This window comes from Coccinella septempunctata, chromosome 1 (genome assembly GCF_907165205.1).
Source record: "Coccinella septempunctata chromosome 1, icCocSept1.1, whole genome shotgun sequence".
NCBI classification, from domain to species: Eukaryota; Metazoa; Arthropoda; class Insecta; order Coleoptera; family Coccinellidae; genus Coccinella; species Coccinella septempunctata.
The window spans coordinates 52,931,741-52,952,520 of NC_058189.1; the positions used below are offsets into that span (position 1 = coordinate 52,931,741).

General features: G+C 34.8%; 1 protein-coding gene across 1 annotated transcript in view; it reads right to left on the bottom strand.

The window, feature by feature from the left end:
• Positions 1 to 19,421, bottom strand: part of LOC123322385 — a 66,944-nt gene extending 47,523 nt beyond the window's left edge. The window contains exons 1-2 of the mRNA XM_044910331.1: positions 19,056 to 19,421; positions 5,996 to 6,178 (exon numbers count right to left, since the gene is read on the bottom strand). Coding sequence (XP_044766266.1) covers positions 5,996 to 6,178; positions 19,056 to 19,152 — 280 coding nt within the window. The 5' untranslated portion in view covers positions 19,153 to 19,421. The remainder of the gene's footprint in view (positions 1 to 5,995; positions 6,179 to 19,055) is intronic.
• Positions 19,422 to 20,780: the final 1,359 nt, after the last annotated feature.

The following is a 20,780-nucleotide window of genomic DNA, read 5'->3' on the forward strand; positions in this document are numbered from 1 at the left end:
TTTCCAAGTTTAAAAACACAGAACACCCTAATGACAACAAAATTCTTTTCAGAATAAGAGTCCAAATCTATGACACTTTAATACTACAAAACTGTAATGTTAAACAGAGTTGCATTCAGCTCAAAGACCCAATTTTTCAGAGGTCCTTTGAATTCCTGGTATTTTTATGGTATATAATGGTCACCATGAAGAAACTGAAAGATGTGGGTCAAAGACTCACCCTGTATTCTAAAGGTTCATTGTAAGATATAACGTAACAAAAACTATTCTTCTCTAATGAAAAAAAAAATGATTAAATGGCGCTCCTGCAGGTCCGATTTCACTTCGTAGATGGTCCGTCGATGATTGAAATGTTTCAGGTGTAACGACCTAGGCCCAAAGTGGGTCAAGAGCACAGGTCACGAATAGTATATAATAATAATTAAAAGAATACGTCGCACCGAGGAGGAAGTCTTGTTTCGAGCGTGGATTCCATAATAACTAGGTCGAAAGTGATTTCATGTGGAAGTACCAAACCATTAATGAAATTCGGTCTTCGTAAATAACTAGATTATTTGTAAAAATATTATTTAATAACTCGGATCATCCATTATTCATGAAAAAATTCGAGGCGGCGTTTCAGAACACGAACTGTATAATATTATGACGAGGACGTCTGCACGCAACTGAATCTGATTGAAATCACACCTTTCATTTTTTTCAAATTGTACAATTTGAAGCTGCTGATTTAACAGTATTCATTTTCACATGGAATAACAGTTATGAATGCTCAGAAATGGGCTACTCTGGATCATGTCAAAATTGAAATTGAGGTTATTGAAGAGGAAAATCAATTATTCATTGTACACAACCTACTGGGTGTTTCTGAATTGATGCGAAAGATTTCAATGGGTGATTCTTTAGCAAAAATTAAGGGGGACCTTTCATATAACTTGTTCAACACCCTTTTTCCTCCAAGTTACAGCCTTTTAAAATTAGGTAAAAAATTGTTTTTATTCAATATTCTCGAAAAATTTCGAAGAATGAAATTTAGCAGACAACTGATGCTAATAAAATGGCTCTTTTTGTTACCCTAAAATGTAATCACAAGGGGCTGAAAAAAACAACCCCTATAATATTTTGACTTTTTAATGCGCCTATATTTTCCTATTCAAAAAATTGATTTAAAAAGACAGACTCGCTCTGCAACTTTTTTATGTCTTGATTTTTTATCATACAGTTGTTAGATTAATAACAAAACAATAAAATAATGCTCAGACTCTTTTTCAATTTTCTTCAATTTACAGAGAGGTTATCATTTATTAAAAAATAGTTTTATTGTCCTGATTTTCTCTAATTTTCGAATTTGATATATTGAATAAAAACAATTTTTTTACCTAATTTCAAAGAGCTACAACTTGAAGAGAAAAAGGGTGTCGAACAAAAAGTTTTATGAAAGCCCCCCTTAAATTTTGCTATAGAATCACCCTTTGAAATCGTTCGCATCAATTCAGAAACACCCAGTAGGTTGTGTACAATGAATAATTGTCAGTTCTCAGTTTCAATCCTACTTTTTTCCATCTGAGGATAAAGCCATATATCGTCGTTAAAACCCGAAAAATGTGTAACTCCCAATTTATTCAAAAAAAAGAGATTTTGATGCCACCCCTTAGTGGTTTTCAACATCTACATGCTCAGCAATTTGCGTAGTACCATCGAACAGTTAATTATTTTTCCCGCGCAAAATAGAATAATGTGTATCTCCGTGCTTGAAATTGTTTAAAAGAAATACGTGTACCTTCCTTACACTAGCACGGCGTCAGTGCATATATCCACATCGCATCAGTGGATAACATAAGAAGTAGTAGAAAAATAGTGCTGCTTTGTTGTGAAAACAAAGGTAAATATTAAGGGAGTACGGGTAATAGTAAAAAGTTTTTTGCCTCTCCTGTAAAATCAGCTAAAATGGAGTTACACATTTTTCGGGTTTTAACGACGATATGTATGTATAGTCTGCGGCAAATGACTCATCTCATCAAAGCAACCAATATTTCATGCAAATAATTTTTTTCCATCAATCTATATAGATTTAGAAGTTCTCTTCAAATTGTGTTATGTACCTATTGCGAAAAAAATCAAAAATTTCTAAGAAGAAAAGAGGTGTTTCTAAATTGATGAGGGAGATTTTGAAGGGTGATAATTCAACAAAAATTTAGATTGTTCTTTAATAAACAAAGTTCTATATTGTAATTCTCTGCTCCTTCAAGTTACTGCCTTCGAAGTTGAAGGAAATTTAGAAGAGTTTGGCAGATAGTTGATACGAATCACATTTAGTGTTTTGACAGTATGGGGTGGAAAAACCAACTTCTACAATATTGAACTTTTGGATGATTCAATAATTGTCAAATCAGAAAACTCATTTAGAGAGACATAATTAATACACACCACACACCTGTGTCTTTATATTTCCTCCTAAAATTTTGTCAGTTCGCAGGCCCGGATCTAGGGGGGGGCAAGCGGGGCGCTTGCCCCGGGCGTCAGCTTAAGGGGGCGCCAAAATCAACCAGAGGTTGAATTTTTTTTTTAGTTTCTCGGAAAAAATTAACTTCCTAGAGCTAAAATCGAAACTGTAGAATGGAAACATGATAAACCATCACTATGCCAAAAATCTTCAAAATCAATGAGGGATGGATCAATTAACTGTATATGTATTATTCAGTCATCTAGGAATGACCTCCACACTTGGGTGAAATAGGTTAAAAGATGGGATATGTCTACAATGTGTCGCAAGTATAGAGCCAGTAATTTCTTTGCCTGGGGAATTACCGACTCATCCCCATTTCATCTGGAACTAAGGGCCAACATTTCCGATTTTTTATGGACCATAACTTAAAAACTAATCCTTTCAGCAAAATTCTGTTCGCATATTCATAATCTACGCCCTCGATTTAGTAAATACAACAATATTGGTGGAAATCGTAGAGATCGGAAATTTTTCAAATTTTCCATACTGTATGGATTTTTTGAAAAATATTTTTGGTCTCCGATCAAAACCAAATTCGTACTGTACACTAATACGAGGGCGTAGAACACGAATATGCAAACAGATATTTTTTAAAAATTTAGTTTTCAAGTTATGGTCGATGGAAAATCGGAAATTTTGGACCTTCGCGGAAAAAATTATAAAATCTAAACTGTTAGCGGTAGATAAATGAAATGTGGTTTTTTCTATTCGCAAGGAACCAATCTATCACAAAAAAATCAGCATATGACTAGTGCTTTTTTCTGGCTGCTACACCTCCTCAAAGTTGACCAATTTCTTCGAAATTTTGCACTTAAAGTGATTTATATCAAAATACTGATCCTACAAAAAATCAAATTGCATATTCGTGATCTACGACCTCGAATTAATAAGTAAAATGACCCGGGTCGATATATGTCGCTGAAAAAATTAATTTTCGTTCGGAATAATTTCGTTCGTAAAGCGCGGGTAAAAACGATAGGTGAGCGACCAGTGTGAATGCAGCCACGAGTTCCAGCCACGCGTTTGCCTCGTCGCCTCGGTGAAGCGGTCGGCCCGCTCGGGGTATATCTTGATTCGTAATGAAGGCTGGTACGGGATTGATATTGAAAAGTGGTAATGAAAATGAAATTTAACGATGTTCTCGAAAAGGAGTGAGGGTACTGAGTATCTACAACCATTCTGAACTATTACTAGGAATGAATAACGAGCTAGTGGGTCAATAAAAGGGAAATTTTCTAGTTTCGAGTAAAATTGAGTTATTTGAATTTTTTTTTTCGGTGAATATATTCTATTTACAATGCTCTTCAATACCTATATACCACCTGATTTTGTCGGGCACCAATTCACCCCCCACTACCCCCAACTTGTGTGTCTGAAAAATTATGCTAAGTCGGGTAAAATTGAGATATTTGAATTTTTTTTTCGGTGGATATATTCTATTTACAATGCTCTTCAATACCTATATACCACCTGATTTTGTCGGGCACCAATTCACCCCCCACTACCCCCAACTTGTGTGTCTGAAAAATTATGCTAAGTCGGGTAAAATTGAGATATATGAATTTTTTTTTCGGTGAATATATTCTATTTACAATGCTCTTCAAGACCTATATACCACCTGATTTTGTCGGGCACGAATTCACCCCCCACTACCCCCAACTTGTGTGTTTCCGAAAAATTATGCTAAGTCGGGAAGAATTGAGATATTTGAATTTTTTTTTCAGTGAATATATTCTATCTACAATGCTCTTTAAGACCTATATACCCACTGATTTTGTCGGGCACGAATTCACCCCCACTACCCCCAACTTGTGTGTCTGAAAAATTATGCTAAGTCGGGTAAAATTGAGATTTTCGAATTTTTTTTTCAGTGAATATATTCTATTTACAATGCTCTTTAAGACCTATATACCCACTGATTTTTTCGGGCACGAATTCACCCCCCACTACCCCCAACTTGTGTGTTTGAAAAATTATGCTGAGTCGGGTAAAATTGAGATATTTGAATTTTTTTTTCAGTGAATATAGTCTATTTACGATGCTCTTCAAGACCTACATACCCACTGATTTTGTCGGGCACGAATTCACCCCCACTACCCCCAACTTGTGTGTTTCCGAAAAATTATGCTAAGTCGGGTAAAATTGAGATATTTGAATTTTTTTTCAGTGAATATATTCTATTTACAATGCTCTTCTAGACCTACTTACCCACTGATTTTGTCGGGCACGAATTCACCCCCTACTACCCCCAACTTGTGTGTTTCCGAAAAATTATGCTAAGTCGGGAAAAATTGGGATATTTGAATTTTTTTTTCGGTGGATCTATTCTATTTACAATGCTCTTTAAGACCTATATACCCACTGATTTTGTCGGGCACAAATTCGCCCCCCCACTACCCCCGACTTAGCATAATTTTTCAGACACACAAGTTGGGGGTAGTGGGGGGTGAATTGGTGCCCGACAAAATCCTGTGGTATATAGGTCTTGAAGAGCATTGTAAATAGAATATATTCACCGAAAAAAAAATTCAAATATCCCAATTTTACTCGAAACCAGAAAATTTCCATTTTATTGACCCACTAGCCCGTTATTCATTCCTAGTAATAGTTCAAAATGGTTGTAGATACTCAGTACCCTCACTCCTTTTCGAGAACATCGTTAAATTTCATTTTCATTACCACTTTTCAATATCAATCCCGTACCAGCCTTCATTACGAATCAAGATATACCCCGAGCGGGCCGACCGCTTCACCGAGGCGACGAGGCAAACGCGTGGCTGGAACTCGTGGCTGCATTCACACTGGTAGGTGAGCGAGGGTTGCAAACGACATTCTTGTAAAAACAAACTTTTTTATTTTTGGAACGATTTCAACCCGAGTCATTTTTTCTACTAATTCGTGGTCGAAGATTACGAATAAGCAATTAGATTTTTCCTAAGATGAGTACTGTGGGAAAAAAATAACTTTTAATGGAACAATAGGAAAAAATAAGAAATATTTTTTTCCTAAAGTACTCATTTTAGGAAAAATCTAATTGCATATTCGTAATCAACGACCTCGAATTAGTGAAAAAAATATCCCGGGTTGAAATCGCGATGACGAATATGCAATTATATGTTTCCTATGAACTTTAGAGGAGGGGGGGGGGCGCCATCATGAATTTTTGCCCCGGTCAGAAAAAATCGTAGATCCGGGCCTGTCAGTTCGATTATACAAAAAAAAATCCTCGCAAAACAAAAATTATAAAATCAAATAATGAAAAAAAACTGCGATGCTATTCGTGTAGGTTTTATGACGGGAAAATTAATAGTAGGTATTATATTTTTAACCAACCAAATTACTGCTATCAGTAAAGAACATTTTCTCATATACATATATGAGTTTTTATAAATTCCTCCAAATACTGGATGAGTACAAAGATGTTTTATTGTGGTGGTATATTCCATCATTGTGGTGTATATTCCATCATTGACATTAATCGTTTAAACTCACCACAAAATGGAATTCCTTCCGGTAACCATTCGCCATTTTGACACACACGCCTGGAAGGACCCAGCAGCTCGAATCCTCTTTCGCATGCATACGTAGCAACTGTCTCAGGACCCAAATTTTCATCTGAGAATGTGATGGATGAGTGCGCCGGCGCGCCAGGAAAACGACATTCTGACGCGAAAACTGAAAGAGAATAAATATCAATCAAATAATCAGTTTGTGGAACATCAATTGGTTAAATGAAACCAGTTCATAAGCTGTACCGAAACGAAAGAAAAATATTGATCAGAACCATTTTTATTGAGCCACAACTTTTATAGAATCACAGTTGGCTATTTTCCGAAATTACTATATGTCATTAAAATCCTTATAGATATAACTCAAATATATCGGAAAATATTTTTTTAACTTTAACATAAGGTCCTTTCGTTTGCATTAAAAGTGTAGCACTTTTCTACACTCGATTTGAGTATTCGTTTGCTGATTGAATTTACTCCAGTGTAGAGGAGGTGTAGTTTATCTACATCTCCTTTTGATTATGTGTAGATAAACTACACTTCCTCTCCACTGGTGTAAATCAAATCGAGTGTAGAAAAGTGCTACACTTTTTATGCAAACGAAAGGACCTATATTGCACTTGCTATGTATTCACTTACGAAAATTCTGATTTCAGAAGTGCTCCCCTTAAAACCATATTTCTATGCTTAAAACAACATCATTTTCAACGCCCATCGAGTCACTAATGGCAATGGCCATAAAAGTTTTCTGATCATATTTGACAAGATTAACAAACAATGACAGTAAATGTCATCGGTTTTAAGATTACAGAAACAATTTTCTGTAATCTGTGGATATATAATTCTTCTTGATCTGTTCTACTATTTTCGTATTAAGAAAAATTTCTAGACTCTAGTAAAGGCATTCTATGTCACAAGCTTTTACATATTCGGATGTTTACTAAATTTCCAAAGGTTAATTTTTTTCTAACTGAATTTTGAGACGAATCTTTCACGTATTGCATAACTAGTAGGAAATGATTTCCATAAATAGTTCATTTTAAATTCGATTTTGGAGTTTTATTAGAAAACTTGGCAAATACATGCCCATCAACCCATGAAATCATCTAAAGAAACTTGGGGTTAAATTTTTCGTTGAGAACCATCAGTGAACAACGATGGACAATTTTTTTTTCACTAAACCAGTCCCGTTAGGTTCAGAATATATGAGGTGTTTCTTAATTGATGCGAAAGATTTCAGGAAGTGATACATTAACATTCAAACAATAACAAGTATCTCATGTGATTTTTATTTTTCAAACCTTTTATATTGGAATTGAATATCTTCTATATAGAACAGTTTAGAAGAATTTGATTTGGCTCTTATTAATTTTCACTTTGAATTTTTCCAATTTCGGAGTTTAATTATGAAGACGTGAAAATATAAATAAACCTTTATAATATTTTGCTCAGAATTCGATACTCCAACATCTTTCAAAAATTGATATGAGAGAGCTGATTTAATGTGGAACTTTTCTGTTTGAATTTTCCCTCAAAAGCCCAATTGTCTGTACAAGTTCAAACTGCGTTTAAGTTTGAAAAGAGTTTGAAAGGGTCTTATGGAGAATAGTAGGTACATATAGAAGTTAAACGTGTTCTCATTCGTCGAGTTGGATTGTTTGGATATTTTGGGTTTTCTACGTTGGTGAATGTTGGATCACGTGTTTTTTGTGGAAAATTTTTCAAGAGTGAAATAAAACCTGTTGATTATTGACCTCGTCAAGACGCATTCATTTGGAATCAGCAGACGAAATTAGAGCTGTGTCGATGGTCTTAGTTACAGTGACTATATATAGTCACTGTAGTCGTAGTCACCCACCACATATAAAAGATAGTGAATGAATATCCTAAGATCTTCATGAAAAAAAAATCAATGAATAAAAAGGCAAATTATGCATTTACTGAAATGGGCCTTTTGGATTTGAAGAAAATAATTCAGAATAATCGATAAGAATTCGACAACTGTGTAGGATAATGTTGATAAGTGATCATATACAAAACTAATGAAATTGTAAATTGGAATCAGAATAATGTTGTTCTGAAATTTTTTATAGGTACACATTTTAATGAATTATTCAGCTTTTATACGATCGAATCTAATTTTCCCTCTGATGCAAGTAGAAAATTGTTGTTTACAGATGCACAAATTCTGATGAATTCTGAAGTCCTCTCACACCAGGAAATTGCATCAAGAGCAGAGAAAAACTATTTCTCTCTATGTAAAGCAGAGTTCTAGACATGTTGCTCTGATGGATAATGCATGGATATCTTCCTCTTTCTCAGCTACTTCAGTCCTGTCATCAAGTCAAGGACGAAAATAACTGAATATCCAAGAGAATTTACACGTGTAGTATGGAAATTGCGTTACCTGTTACTTCCTGATTCAAGAAAAAATCTTACTACGGAAATTTTTTTGTCCCATTTGATAGAGAAAGTGTCTTTCCCACTTTTTGTCGCTTTCGATTACATTTTAGTGGTTATTACCTACGTCACACCTTGTAATTTCACTTTTACGATAAAAAATTCAATAGCCACTCCCAATCAAATGTGAAGGAAAATGAAAAAAATCTGGGAAAGAACAGGGATGGTTTTGTTTGACCTGAGGAATCATCCTTCGAAATATATGTACAGGTGGGCAAAATACGTTGTCTACTGAGAGGATCTCATGAACTATTGGAGCTAGAAGAAAACGGATGACACATTTCGCTATTTTTCAGGGAAACAAAGAATGGTGAAAACCGTAGCCCCCTTCGATTCTTCGTTTTTGAGTTATTAGCAAAAAATGAGATTTTGACGATTTCGAAGAGTTCTCATACATTTTTTGTCTTTGAAGTTACAGATCTGAAACTTGGACCTTGAACCCACTGACGATCTCAAAATTTTTTTTCATTTCGAATCATTAGACGAACTTTCGTTTTTTCAAATGCAAAATTTATTGAATTTATTATTTTTTTATTAGAAAAAAATATTTTGTCAGTAGATTCTACGTATGAAAGTGCCTAAGAAGCTTCAAGTTTGAGATCTGTAACTTCAAAGACAAATAAGTTATGAGAACTTTTCTAAATCATAAAAATCTCATTTTTTGCTGATAACTCAAGAACGAAGAATCGAAGGAGGATACGGTTTTCACCATTCTCCGTTTCTCTGAAAAAGAGCTCGAAAATGTGTTACCCGTATTCTACTAGCTCTTATAGTTCTCGAGACCCCCTCAGTGGACAACGAATTTTGCCCACCCTGTACAAGTCAAACACTCACCCTGCATATTTTATTAAACTTTCATTATGTGTATTTCGGTAAATTACGAAGTATTTTTGGCGGCAGAATAATACAGGACGGGTGAAAATCAACCTAATGCTCATATCGACTCAGTTAAGTCAATATCCTCGTACATAAACGATCTCAACCAAGGTTTCTGTCCTAACCTAACGTCGATATCTCCACGTTCGACCAGTGGTATCTGAGCTAGCACGTCCTAGCGAAGACTTTCAATTGAATTATGGATGATCTCACACCTGTATCGAAATCGATAAAATATACAAGGAATTCTCTCTATTTTTCGCGTTCAAACTACAGCAAGTTTATGCACACGGGGATTCACTAAAGCGTGACAAGCCCTACAGGTAATAACGCTCCCTTTGGTAAATTTGTTATTTCATCCGTTTCGTACGGATACACAAAACTAGGCCACTTCCGTTTCTTCACGGTGTTTAGATCTTATGAACTTTTTTGTACTTTCTGTCTGAATTTAATGATATGGAATACAGGGTGTTTCACGCAGTGTCCACTAGTATTTATCTATGAATGAACCGTAGATTGGGGTGACTTGGGACGATTGTTGAATTCATCTTGTCATATTTTCAAAACGGTGACCTATTTTTATCTGAAAAAGAGGTTCAAATATGCTTAATGACTCAGACTATTGATTAGGATATATACCATGCTTCAGAATTCGGATATAAATTTTGAAAAAAATAAGATATACTGTCTCCCGATTTGGGAGGCTTGAGGCACAAGTTAAAATCTATTGATTTCTCAACTCTCAAATGAAATAGGTGACTTGGGATGGTGTACCGTCTTGAAAAATTTGAATTTGTGATTATATAGTTGAAATTCGGTAGGGAAATTAAATGATAAACCCCTATTACAGCGAAAGTAAATATATTGCAACTCAAATGTAAAAAAAAAACTAAACAAAACAAGGCAGCTTTTATTTGTTTCATTCTTTGGTGATTCCTTTGTGGAAATAACGTCAATAATAATATCCTGCGAAAAATCGGCATATTTCCTGCTGTCAATGCGCCGCTTGTATCTATTCGGCATTGTCCCAAGTCACCCTATGAAACAAACAAATAAATGAATGAGATCCGTGTTGCCGTTTGATTTGTAAACAACCTTGTTTCATGACCTATCAAATATCCCAATATCCCACGTATCCAGAAAAAAATTACACATGCACAAAGTGAAACACTTGTACAGGACACTAGAAAGTATAGATAAGGGCCATAAAAAAACGCGCTTTTACTCTCCTGAATTCGTTAATTTTTCCTGTCAAACTCAACAGGAATTAATTGTTAAACTAACCGAAAAGACGCTACACAATCTTATAAGTTTGTCCCTTCGCTCATAAATGGTAAAGAAAGAAATCTGCAAGGGGGGTAATTGTCCCAAGTTACAGGACTGTCCCAAGTCACCCGAATCTACCGGAACTGAATGAGATTTTTTCTGAAAGCTAATAGATCATAAGGAAAAACCCATAGGTATCTATTCAAATAAAATATTCTCTACTCGGTGGTACTGAAAATTGAGCCAAACTTTGTTACTTCAAATGAGACACCCGATATATTTCATAACATTTTTGGATCCTTCACAAAATTTTATCTATGGTTTATTTCAACTCCCTCATACCAAATCTCAAGGTTCTAGAGGTATTAATTCATTTGTCTCGAATTTGAGGTAAAGATAGTTTAATGAATTGTTACAACTACACCATGTACAAGGTGTCCCAAATTCAATGTCCAGTGAGGGGATCTCGTATACCAGAGCTAGAGGAAAACAGATGGCACATTTCCAAGCACATTTTCAGAGAAAAAAAGAATGGTGGAAACCGTAGCCTCCTAGGATGCTTCGTTATCACCATACTTTTGTTTCTTTGAAGTTACAGATCTGAGACTTGAACTCGATCTAGAGGCACTTTTTTACGTAGAGTCCACTGAAAGCCTTGAAGGATTTTTTCACTTCTATAATGTCGATTTATGAGGCAAAGTTTGTTCTTTTAAATGTAAACTTTTGTTCAAGACAATTCAAGAATCTCTGAATTGTCTACTCCTTTCTTCAGAACGTCGCTGAAAAAAGTTAATTATTGAGTTAATTGATTCTATAGTCAACTTTCTATGTAGGTACCTACTATGCATCATATTGCTTTATTGCTATCGATGAAATCAAAGTTGTTCAGTTGAAAGAATGCTAATTTGATTAATTAACATTATAATTAATTTTTTTAGCAACGTTCAGTATTAAGAAAACAGTAGACATATATTGTGAGTGGTTTTTTCGTGTAGAGTGTGTGTGAGTGCCTACTCAGGTTTTTGATCTATAACTTCAAAGACGAACAAGTTCAAAATCGTCAAAATCTCAATTTTTGCTGATAATTCAGAAACGAAGGATCGTAGGAGGCTATACAGTTCCAATCCTCCCTTGTTTCTTTGAAAAACGGCTCGGAAAAGTCCTATCTATTTGCGCTAGCTCTTCTGCTTTCTGCACGAGATCTCCTCACTGGACATCGAATTTGGGACACCCTGTATATGGATCCCACTTTATCTGATTTTCAAAAACCAAAATCATTTATTCGTGGGGTGAAATTCTTGCCAGAGTTAAAACGTTCACAAGAATTAACAGACAAAATTTTATACAATGCCTCAAAAATTTAACTGAAAATTTTATGATGGGTTGAAATTGAAAGTGATAGACTATAAAAACTCTTCCAATCAAAGATCATGCAAACATAAGAATTCTATGCCGTAATAATTGAAGTAACTCATCCGCCAACTCGTGGAGTTATCATGTTGATAATCTCATATTCTTGATCTATTTATTCATCTGATTACGCAATTTTGTCAATAACGCAATTGGCTTCTACACTTTATTCTTTTTATTCCTATTGTTATGCATTTTATAAACGATTACCTTCGCTATTAGGTATATTGCGTGTAACGAAAAAATTATACGCAGTTTTATTTTGTTTTAGTAGTTGAAAAATAAACACTATGTATAAGGCCAGAGAAGACGCATAGAAATTTTTGTTTCTACAGTGGCTCGATGGGTTTTTATTGTAGAATCCAAAAATCTAAACTCACTTTGGCGTCTCAATTGCCAACTCAGTAGAACAAGGAAAAAGTCTTGAAATGAGTATCTGTAGTTTTATCAACCATTAAAAACAGTAGCGGTTCCTGGTGGGCACGTGCCCCCTCTGCCCCCCCCCAAGACTCAAAATTCCTTCCTCGCTTGCACTAAATTTACAGATGATTTTCAAACCTATTTCCGAAAATTTACGTCAGTGGATTCGAATAGTCCACCAAAACTTGAGTCTGGGAGATCTGAAGCCGTTTCTGAATACGACTACATATTTTGTCTTACATTTCCGTGTTATTGACCGATAACCGTTTTTTTCTCAATATATCTTGAGAATTGAAAAAGCTTAAAGATGTCTGCGCATTAGCATAAAAAAGTATTTCTTTCAGATACGAATTTTAGGTTGGGCGAGATGGGAATAGGGAGAGAGGGGGTTGTGCCCTCCCCAAACTCGAATCCTGAATCCGCCCCAGATTAAAAATGATATTTTTGTTCCATATTCAGTTTTTGGCAGAGTATATCAGAGGAATAAAAAAATGTTGGAAAATATCAGTGAACTAGTGTTCTGAAATTATAGGTTACAGGATATCTTGTTCGAGTTCGAAAAAATATAACTTTGATAAATAAAATTCAAGAGATAATGTGAGAGAATTTAATTTTTGTATTGCTGTGACAGTTAATTGTACTTTTTAATGAATGTCCTTTGTGGAAATTACCCCATTAAATAAATAGACGTTTTTAAATATTTATAATAAATTCAAAATGGCAGCAAATTAGCACTGGACTAGGAGGGAAAACGTCTAATCCGGCCCTGATTATCAGATTATAATGAAAAAAGGTTCGTTATCGCTACATTCTTTTCCTCAAATAATTTTTTTTTAATTTTTTTTTTTCAAATTCGTTAAGGGGAATGAATTTCGCATCCATAACGAAACTTCAAGAATAACATTGTGCACACTATGTATCTAATTTAAAACTTTTTCATGAAAATTCACACATGATCTGATATTTTCGAAATTCTAAGCGTGAAAAATGACCAAATGAATTTTTATGTAATTATAAATTCGTGAAGTTACAGGTGTTCCTATTCAATTATTTACATTACAATGTAGGCTATATCTGAGTTATATCCTCACTACCTACTGACAACCTAATCATCGAAAGGTATTTCATGATTATCTACGAAAAAAATTCCAAGAATTGTAGTAATACCACGATACTACACAACCAAACCATTATAATCGAACCGAATACCAGAGAGAACGTGATTGTGCAAGTATTTTTCAATTTATCCATCCTACTTTCCCGAGTATTTATATTTCATTTCTTCGGAAACAGATACATAATAAATTTTAGTTTGAAGGATTCCTCTTGAAAATTGTTTCAGAAAATTTAGATATTTGTGTTTAGAATTTGTGTTTTCAATTCGAAATTCACAAAAATCACCCTTTGTTCTAAAATGAAGTATGTAGGTATATTCTGTATTTCTGATTTCCTTACCCTATCAAATACAATGATAAAATTGAAATATACTCATTATGTTTGTCAGTAGTAGTTAAATTAAAAACTTGTAATAACACTGTGATAATCCCTGAAATGACCTGTGAGAAATTAAAAATAAGAATTATTCATATTCAGGGTATAAATGAATAATTGCAAAAAAATTTCGCAATTCTTTGTCAGAAAATAGTATGGGTCTTTCATATAAATTTTGGTCAGCCACTGCTTAGATAGCTTAGGTTCCACTTGAAAAAGAATATTCAATTTTTTCCTCAGAAACAAAAAAAAAAAGAAATTAAATTGAGCAAACATTCCATGGGATGGTGTTTCCCTGTAATTGCAAGGGGTAGAAAAATCCACCCCTGAAATTTGTTTCGCAATAAACCTTCTTCCCTAATCATATTTATTTATTTATTATCATACAATTTCAATTCTAATAAGTATAACAAATGTATTATACCACTGAAAAATACCATCAAAATTTTTTTCATGAGAGACACAAACTATTTTTTGACAAGGAACTACCCCTTTAAACTTTTTCGCAACTAATCGTTTACATCCTGTAGGTAAATTAGGTGTTTCGGTAAGTTCTCAAAGTCGAAAGACGGAAGGACTGCACATAAACGGAGTTATCCAAAGGTAGGTGTATCACGTCCTTACTACCGGTTGGGTTTACGTATGCATAAGTGTAGACGATGAATTTTAGGTCACTAGCACATGAACAAGATATGGCGACGAACCTCTATCAAGAAGATTCATCCGTAAAGTATAAACAGATAAGTATCTCTTGAAACAGTGCTTAGTCATTGTTTTATGTTTGTGACTAAGTGAAATGGTCGATTTAATCCGGAAATCTTGGGCACGCAATCTCACTTTTGCGATTTCAATTCGAGCTTTATATGGTTGAACATGAAAAAGCCGAATATGTGGGATAAAAATTGGATGTCAACATCAAACAGAAGAATTTCAATTTTTTGAATAAAACTAACAAGAAAGGCATGGCCAACATTTTCTTTCACATCTCCCTGGGTTGAAAGCCAGTTCCATAATCAATAAAAGTCACTTTAGAGCTTTTTTATTCCTTTAGCATTAAGATATTTTAAAATTTATTATGAAACTGGCGTTAGTATTTAAGGTATTTCAACTAAAATTTCTCACAATTCGGTATAATAAAATTTCAGGCGTTATTTTGAAATTCACTTTTATCGAAACGAATGGAAGGGATGTAAATTCAGTGCTAAAACCTGAAAATATTCATGGATTACGCTGAACCAAAAATCATAAATAAAACCGTCATCTTGATTCTGAAATATCTATTCCAATTATAAGATTAACTTGCTAAAACCCGACCTGTAATCTACGAAAACGCTTCCTATTAAATTGAGAAACCTGCAGTTACTAAAAGATTTACTGTCAATGTGATTAATCAGAAAGTATATGTTTAATGTCAATAATTTGTGCTCACACGGAGGTGAAATCGAAATAAACCAATCTGGGTCATGTGTGGTCTTAAATGATTCATATTTTGACGCCAATAATTCATTGAACGACCATTTATGTCCTGGTGAAATCCAGTTGATTAGAAGATTGGCTATCGAATCGAGTAAAATTTAATAAGGATTCGAAAATTCGTGAACCAAATTATGTTTCTCCAGGCTTTCATGAAGTATGTACCTAAGTACATATTCCCAATTCACTTTAATAAAAGCACTCGGTTGGCCATAGAAATTTGACACATTCCATGGTATGAAAATGTGGGATTATGACGCATGTCAAAAAATGTTTGGGTTTTAAATGAGCGTTCTACGTAAAAGTCTCACTTTAGGACACATGCAATTTTCAATATTGATGAAACACTTAATTTTCGACCAGGTGTTTCACTTGAAGTATCTAGAGTCTAGAGAATCAGCAGATTTTTTTTTATTTGTGGATCATTATGAATGACCAGGATCTTTTCAACCAGGTCTCTGTACTTCCGGTTATACCGAAAATTGAGCCAAACTTCGTTATTTCAAATTGTACTCCCAATATTTTATCACATTTTTAGATTTCTCCCAAAATGATATATATGATATATTAATTGATTTGTCTCGAATCTTACGTGATGATATATGTACTCTTAGAAGAATTGCATAATTTCGCAAAATACAAAGTTTCAAGTATACAGGGTGTCCCAAAACTAGTGAATCAAACGTCACACCACGATGAGTAGACCAAATGCTAGGGAATGACGAAAATGTACCGTTTCCAAAATAATTAGAATCGAAAATACCTAAAATTGCCGATTTTTCAATCACAGGGCCAGTTTGTGGGGAAGGATAGTATTATCACCCTTAATTAAAATTATTCTAAGTAGTTAATCGAAAACCTCAGTAAATGTAAATTAAAACAATTTTTTTTCTACATAAACTTTATTACTCGGAATAAATAATAATCTAGGAGTAATATTATCGATGATAAAAAATCGCCATTGTTAGATTAGGTTTTTTTTGGAAACGGTACATTTTCGCCGAACTAATGTTGGTGCTATGCGATAGAATTTGGTCCACTCCATGGTGGTGTGACGTTTAATTCACTAGTTTTGTGAAACTTTTCATTTTATCAGCAAAAATAAGATCCGAAATTTGAAAACCAATTTCCTATGTTGGCAAAATTTGATCGCAGAAAAGTTCTGATGAGAGTTCTGAATAGCGCTCGAAGAGTTCTACAAAAAATATCGAGTGACTTTTATCGAAAAAACAAAACTTTTCAATTTATCAGCAAAAATAAGGTCAGAAATTTGAAAACCAATATTCCCTATGTTGGCAAACTTGATCGCAGAAGAGTTCTGATCAGAGTTCTGAATAGCGCTCGAAGAGTTCTACAAAATATATCGAGTGACTTTTATTGAAAAAACAAAACTTTTCAATTTATCAGCAAAAATAAGGTCCGAAATTTGAAAACCAATATTTTCTATGTTGGCCAAATTTGATCGCAAAATAGTTCTGATCAAATATTATAGAGTTAGCTCTATAACTCTATAATCTTTGGTTCTGATGAGAGTTCTGAATAACGCTCAAAGAATTCTACAAAATATGTCAAGTGAATTCACACCACCCAGAGGAGAATATTTTGGTTAGATAGATTCTGGCCATTCATTATGATCCATAAATTTTCAAAAAAAAAATCATTCGGTTTCCTAGATATTTCTAGTTGCGGTATATCATAGTTCAATTAAATTCAAAACTGCTCGAAGGTAATTACTATGGTTACAGAGGAGATAAATGGTAGGGTCAAGAGTCACTCCTAGTCTGAAATTACTTCTCAATCTTCATTTGAAATAGTGAAAGTTGGAATATTTCAAAGAGTTGAAATGATGAAGCTTCAGTAAACTTTGCAGCGTTTTCTATCCATTTTCCGGAAAATGCACGCTTATTTCAAAACGATGGTTAGGCAGGTTCATTTTTTTTCTAGATCGATTCCATACTACATAGATATTCCAATTTCAAATTACAAAATTGGTATGGAAACTTCACAACTATAACTATAGTAGCATCTCAGATTCAAACCTGCAATTTTATATTTTCTCAAATATTGTGGAATATCGTGAAACAATTCTCAAATGACTATGACTCCGAAACCATCGAGTGGACTTTGTCAAAAAAAGAACTTAACAATTGCATCAAATCAGACTGAACCTACCCTGAAAATTTAAAAGTCCCTATCTAGCTCTTTTCCTTCGGTAGTCAGAGTGTTTACGCCCGAATGGACAGACAGGATTGATTTTAACTAATAATTTCTCAGAGATGAGTCCGATCCACTAGCGTTTGCGACCTTTTTCGTCTTAAAATTCGAAAATTACACACACCGGCGAAATGGAAACGCTCGCAAAACCAGAATTCAAATTTTGATCGCTCAACAACATATTCTTTATATTCTTTCAAGAACATCTGATGAAACCAGCACAAATGGTTCCGTAAATTTCTAGCTCTTAAATTCAGTCGATTAGAACCAAGCTTTATTACTGAAAATGATATTGAATCGATGTGGACGATAATTGCTGAAAATAGATAATTAAACTGGCAAATGAACTTAATAGGTTTTTCGTTATCACAACATCTTTGCTATATGTGTATTGGTTAAATAAGTTATCCAGGAGAAAATCTTGTCATTGAGTTTCTAGTGTTTGTTTATTTTATGATGAACCAAAATTTTTCGATCAAAATTCACGATCAAGTGATATATTCCTGTTGGAATCGCAAAGAGTACAGGGTGGGCAAAATTCGTTGTCTACTGATATCTCAAGAACTATGACAGCGAGAAGAAAACGAATGACACATTCTCGAGCTCTTTTTCAGAGAAACAAAGAATGGTGAAACCTTTTTTTGAGTTATTAGCAAAAAATGAAATTTTGACGATTTCGAAATGTTCTCATAACTTTTTTGTCTTTGAAGTTACAGATATGAAACTTGAATCTTCTACAGGGCCCTTTTCACGTAGAATCCACTGACGAGCACCAAATATTTCTTCATTTCGAAACATTGGGCGAACTTTCGTTTTTTCAAATGCAAACTTTCATTGAATTTTTCATTTTTGAATCGACAAAAAAGGTTCTGTCAGTAGAATCTACGTATAAAAGTGACAAAGAAGGTTCAAGTTTTAAATCTGTAACTTCAAACAAATAAAGGTAAGGGAACTTTTCGAAATCGTCAAAATCCCAATTTTTGTTTATAACTCAAAATCTAGAAATGATAGGCCGGTTCTGTTTTCAGATTCGGATTAGTCAAAAAAAAAAGAGCTCGAGAATGTGTCATCCGTTTTCTTCTTGCTTCTATAGTTCTCGAGATCCCCTCAGTAGACATCGAATTTTGCCCATCCTGTACAGCGATTCAATTCTTCTGTCAGAGTTTCCATCATCCTTAGGATATTCCTATTCCGTGAACGCAAAAAAGGTTGACCAAAACAAATGAAGATCCTCTCGAATCATGAATATTTAAAAACCTCCGTGTCGCGCCTTCACATTCAACCTCAAATTGAATAACGGAATGAATCAAAAATGTTTCTAGTGTGTGGATACAGAATAAACACTTCAGAACACAGCCTCATCCGCTGTACCGTTACGGGATTCTCGGGGAATTTCCAATTTCTCCAAAATGAAAAACTGAATCAACGCTTACCCGAATCCGAGGATAGTAGTCCAAAAGCGGCGTAAAAAAATAAATACGAACACCATTCCGTCAGTCTCGAAACGCGGCACTTGCGACGGAAGAGCATCGCGGAAAGTCTTTTCTATCGGGGAAAAACAGTTAACGGCGTTCTGCAGGTGGCCACAATGTTCACACTTCACCGCTGTTACTCTGGAACTGTCGGACCACACGGTGTACGGTTTCGACTGTTGAACGAAGAAATGATGACTGCCGTTCGAAATCCAGGCCAGACGCTCCAACTCTTCACCAGAAGAACGTTGTCGTGGTCGAAGGTGATGGTATCGCGATGGTAGGATTGCCGCCAAAGAGAAATGACACGAATTCGAGGAGCTTCTTCCTTGGCGACATTGAGGTAGGGTAGGGAGGTTGCGGAAGTAGGTGGATATGCCATCTGATGATGAGTGTAGGTGGTTTTTTGGAAGATTTGTTAATTTGGTGATCGAAAGTGGCCTACTTGCTCTCAATGCTATTCGTTTAACGACATTAATAGTTGGGGAGCCCAAGAGGGAAATTCGGGATTTACTCGAGCGTGTCAGATATAAGGGGAGATACCTTGCACCCTGTAGAGTACCTCTACCAAAAATTAGACCTGTATATAGAGGAAATTGTCTGGGACTGCCTGTCAGAATCTATATTAATAAAAGAGGATCTATGGTTTACTTCAAAATGCTTTATTCTTCAAACTATCGCACCAAATTGGACAATTCTTTTTTTGTTGTGTTTATTATTGTTAGGGCAAGGTTTATATAACAAAATATTCCCAAAAAAAATTGTACAGAACAGAAAAAAAGACATTCCTTTTTCTTACGACCAATCGAGCAATCATAGAGTACTTATAGGTTTTCGACACATTTTTGTTTATGGAATATCATCCACAGCACGTCTCCTTTACTCATATGCCACATTGTCACACAATCACGATGAGTTAGTTATTATTATCTACCCTAGAAATAATTTAAATGGCAAAACTAGGTTTGCCGGTCAGCTATAGTAGTAAATAAAAACGATCATTGTACAAACTCGACCGCGTCAGATAGATATACAGGGTGGCCATCCATAACTTTCCACCACGAATTTTGAGGATGGAATAACGAAAAAACGCTCAGATAGGTCAAATTTTGTTGAAAGGGGGACAAATAAGGGTGTTCAAATTAGTTTGATATCACTACCCCTCTAGCCGCAACCCCTAACAGCTCTCCTTTTTTATTAGGGAAAAGGTGCCGAGCAGCACCTTGTTGGAAAGGCAATTATTCAAACTCCTGAATGAGTGTATTTTTTTTGTCATCGCTTTATTATTATACAGAGTGACTCAGTATGCCATCAATAACTTTCACACGCCGAATTTGGATCTTTGGGATGGAAAAAACGCTCGGACGGGTCAAAAAATGAATTCGATATCACTACCCCTCGTGATATCGAATTCATTCCAACAGGGTGCTGCTCGACGCTTTTCTCTTATTCAAAAATGAGAGCTGTTAGGGGTTACGGCTAGAGGGGTAGTGATATCAAACTCATTTGAACACCCTTATTTGTCCCCCTTTCAACAAAATTTGACCTGTCTGAGCGTTTTTTCGTTATTCCATCCCAAAGCTCAAAATTCGGGGTGGAGTTATGGATGGCCCAGCCTGTATGTAGTTAATTACATGTTGAAAAGTATACAGGGTGTTTCCTAATTGAATGCCAAAATATTGACAT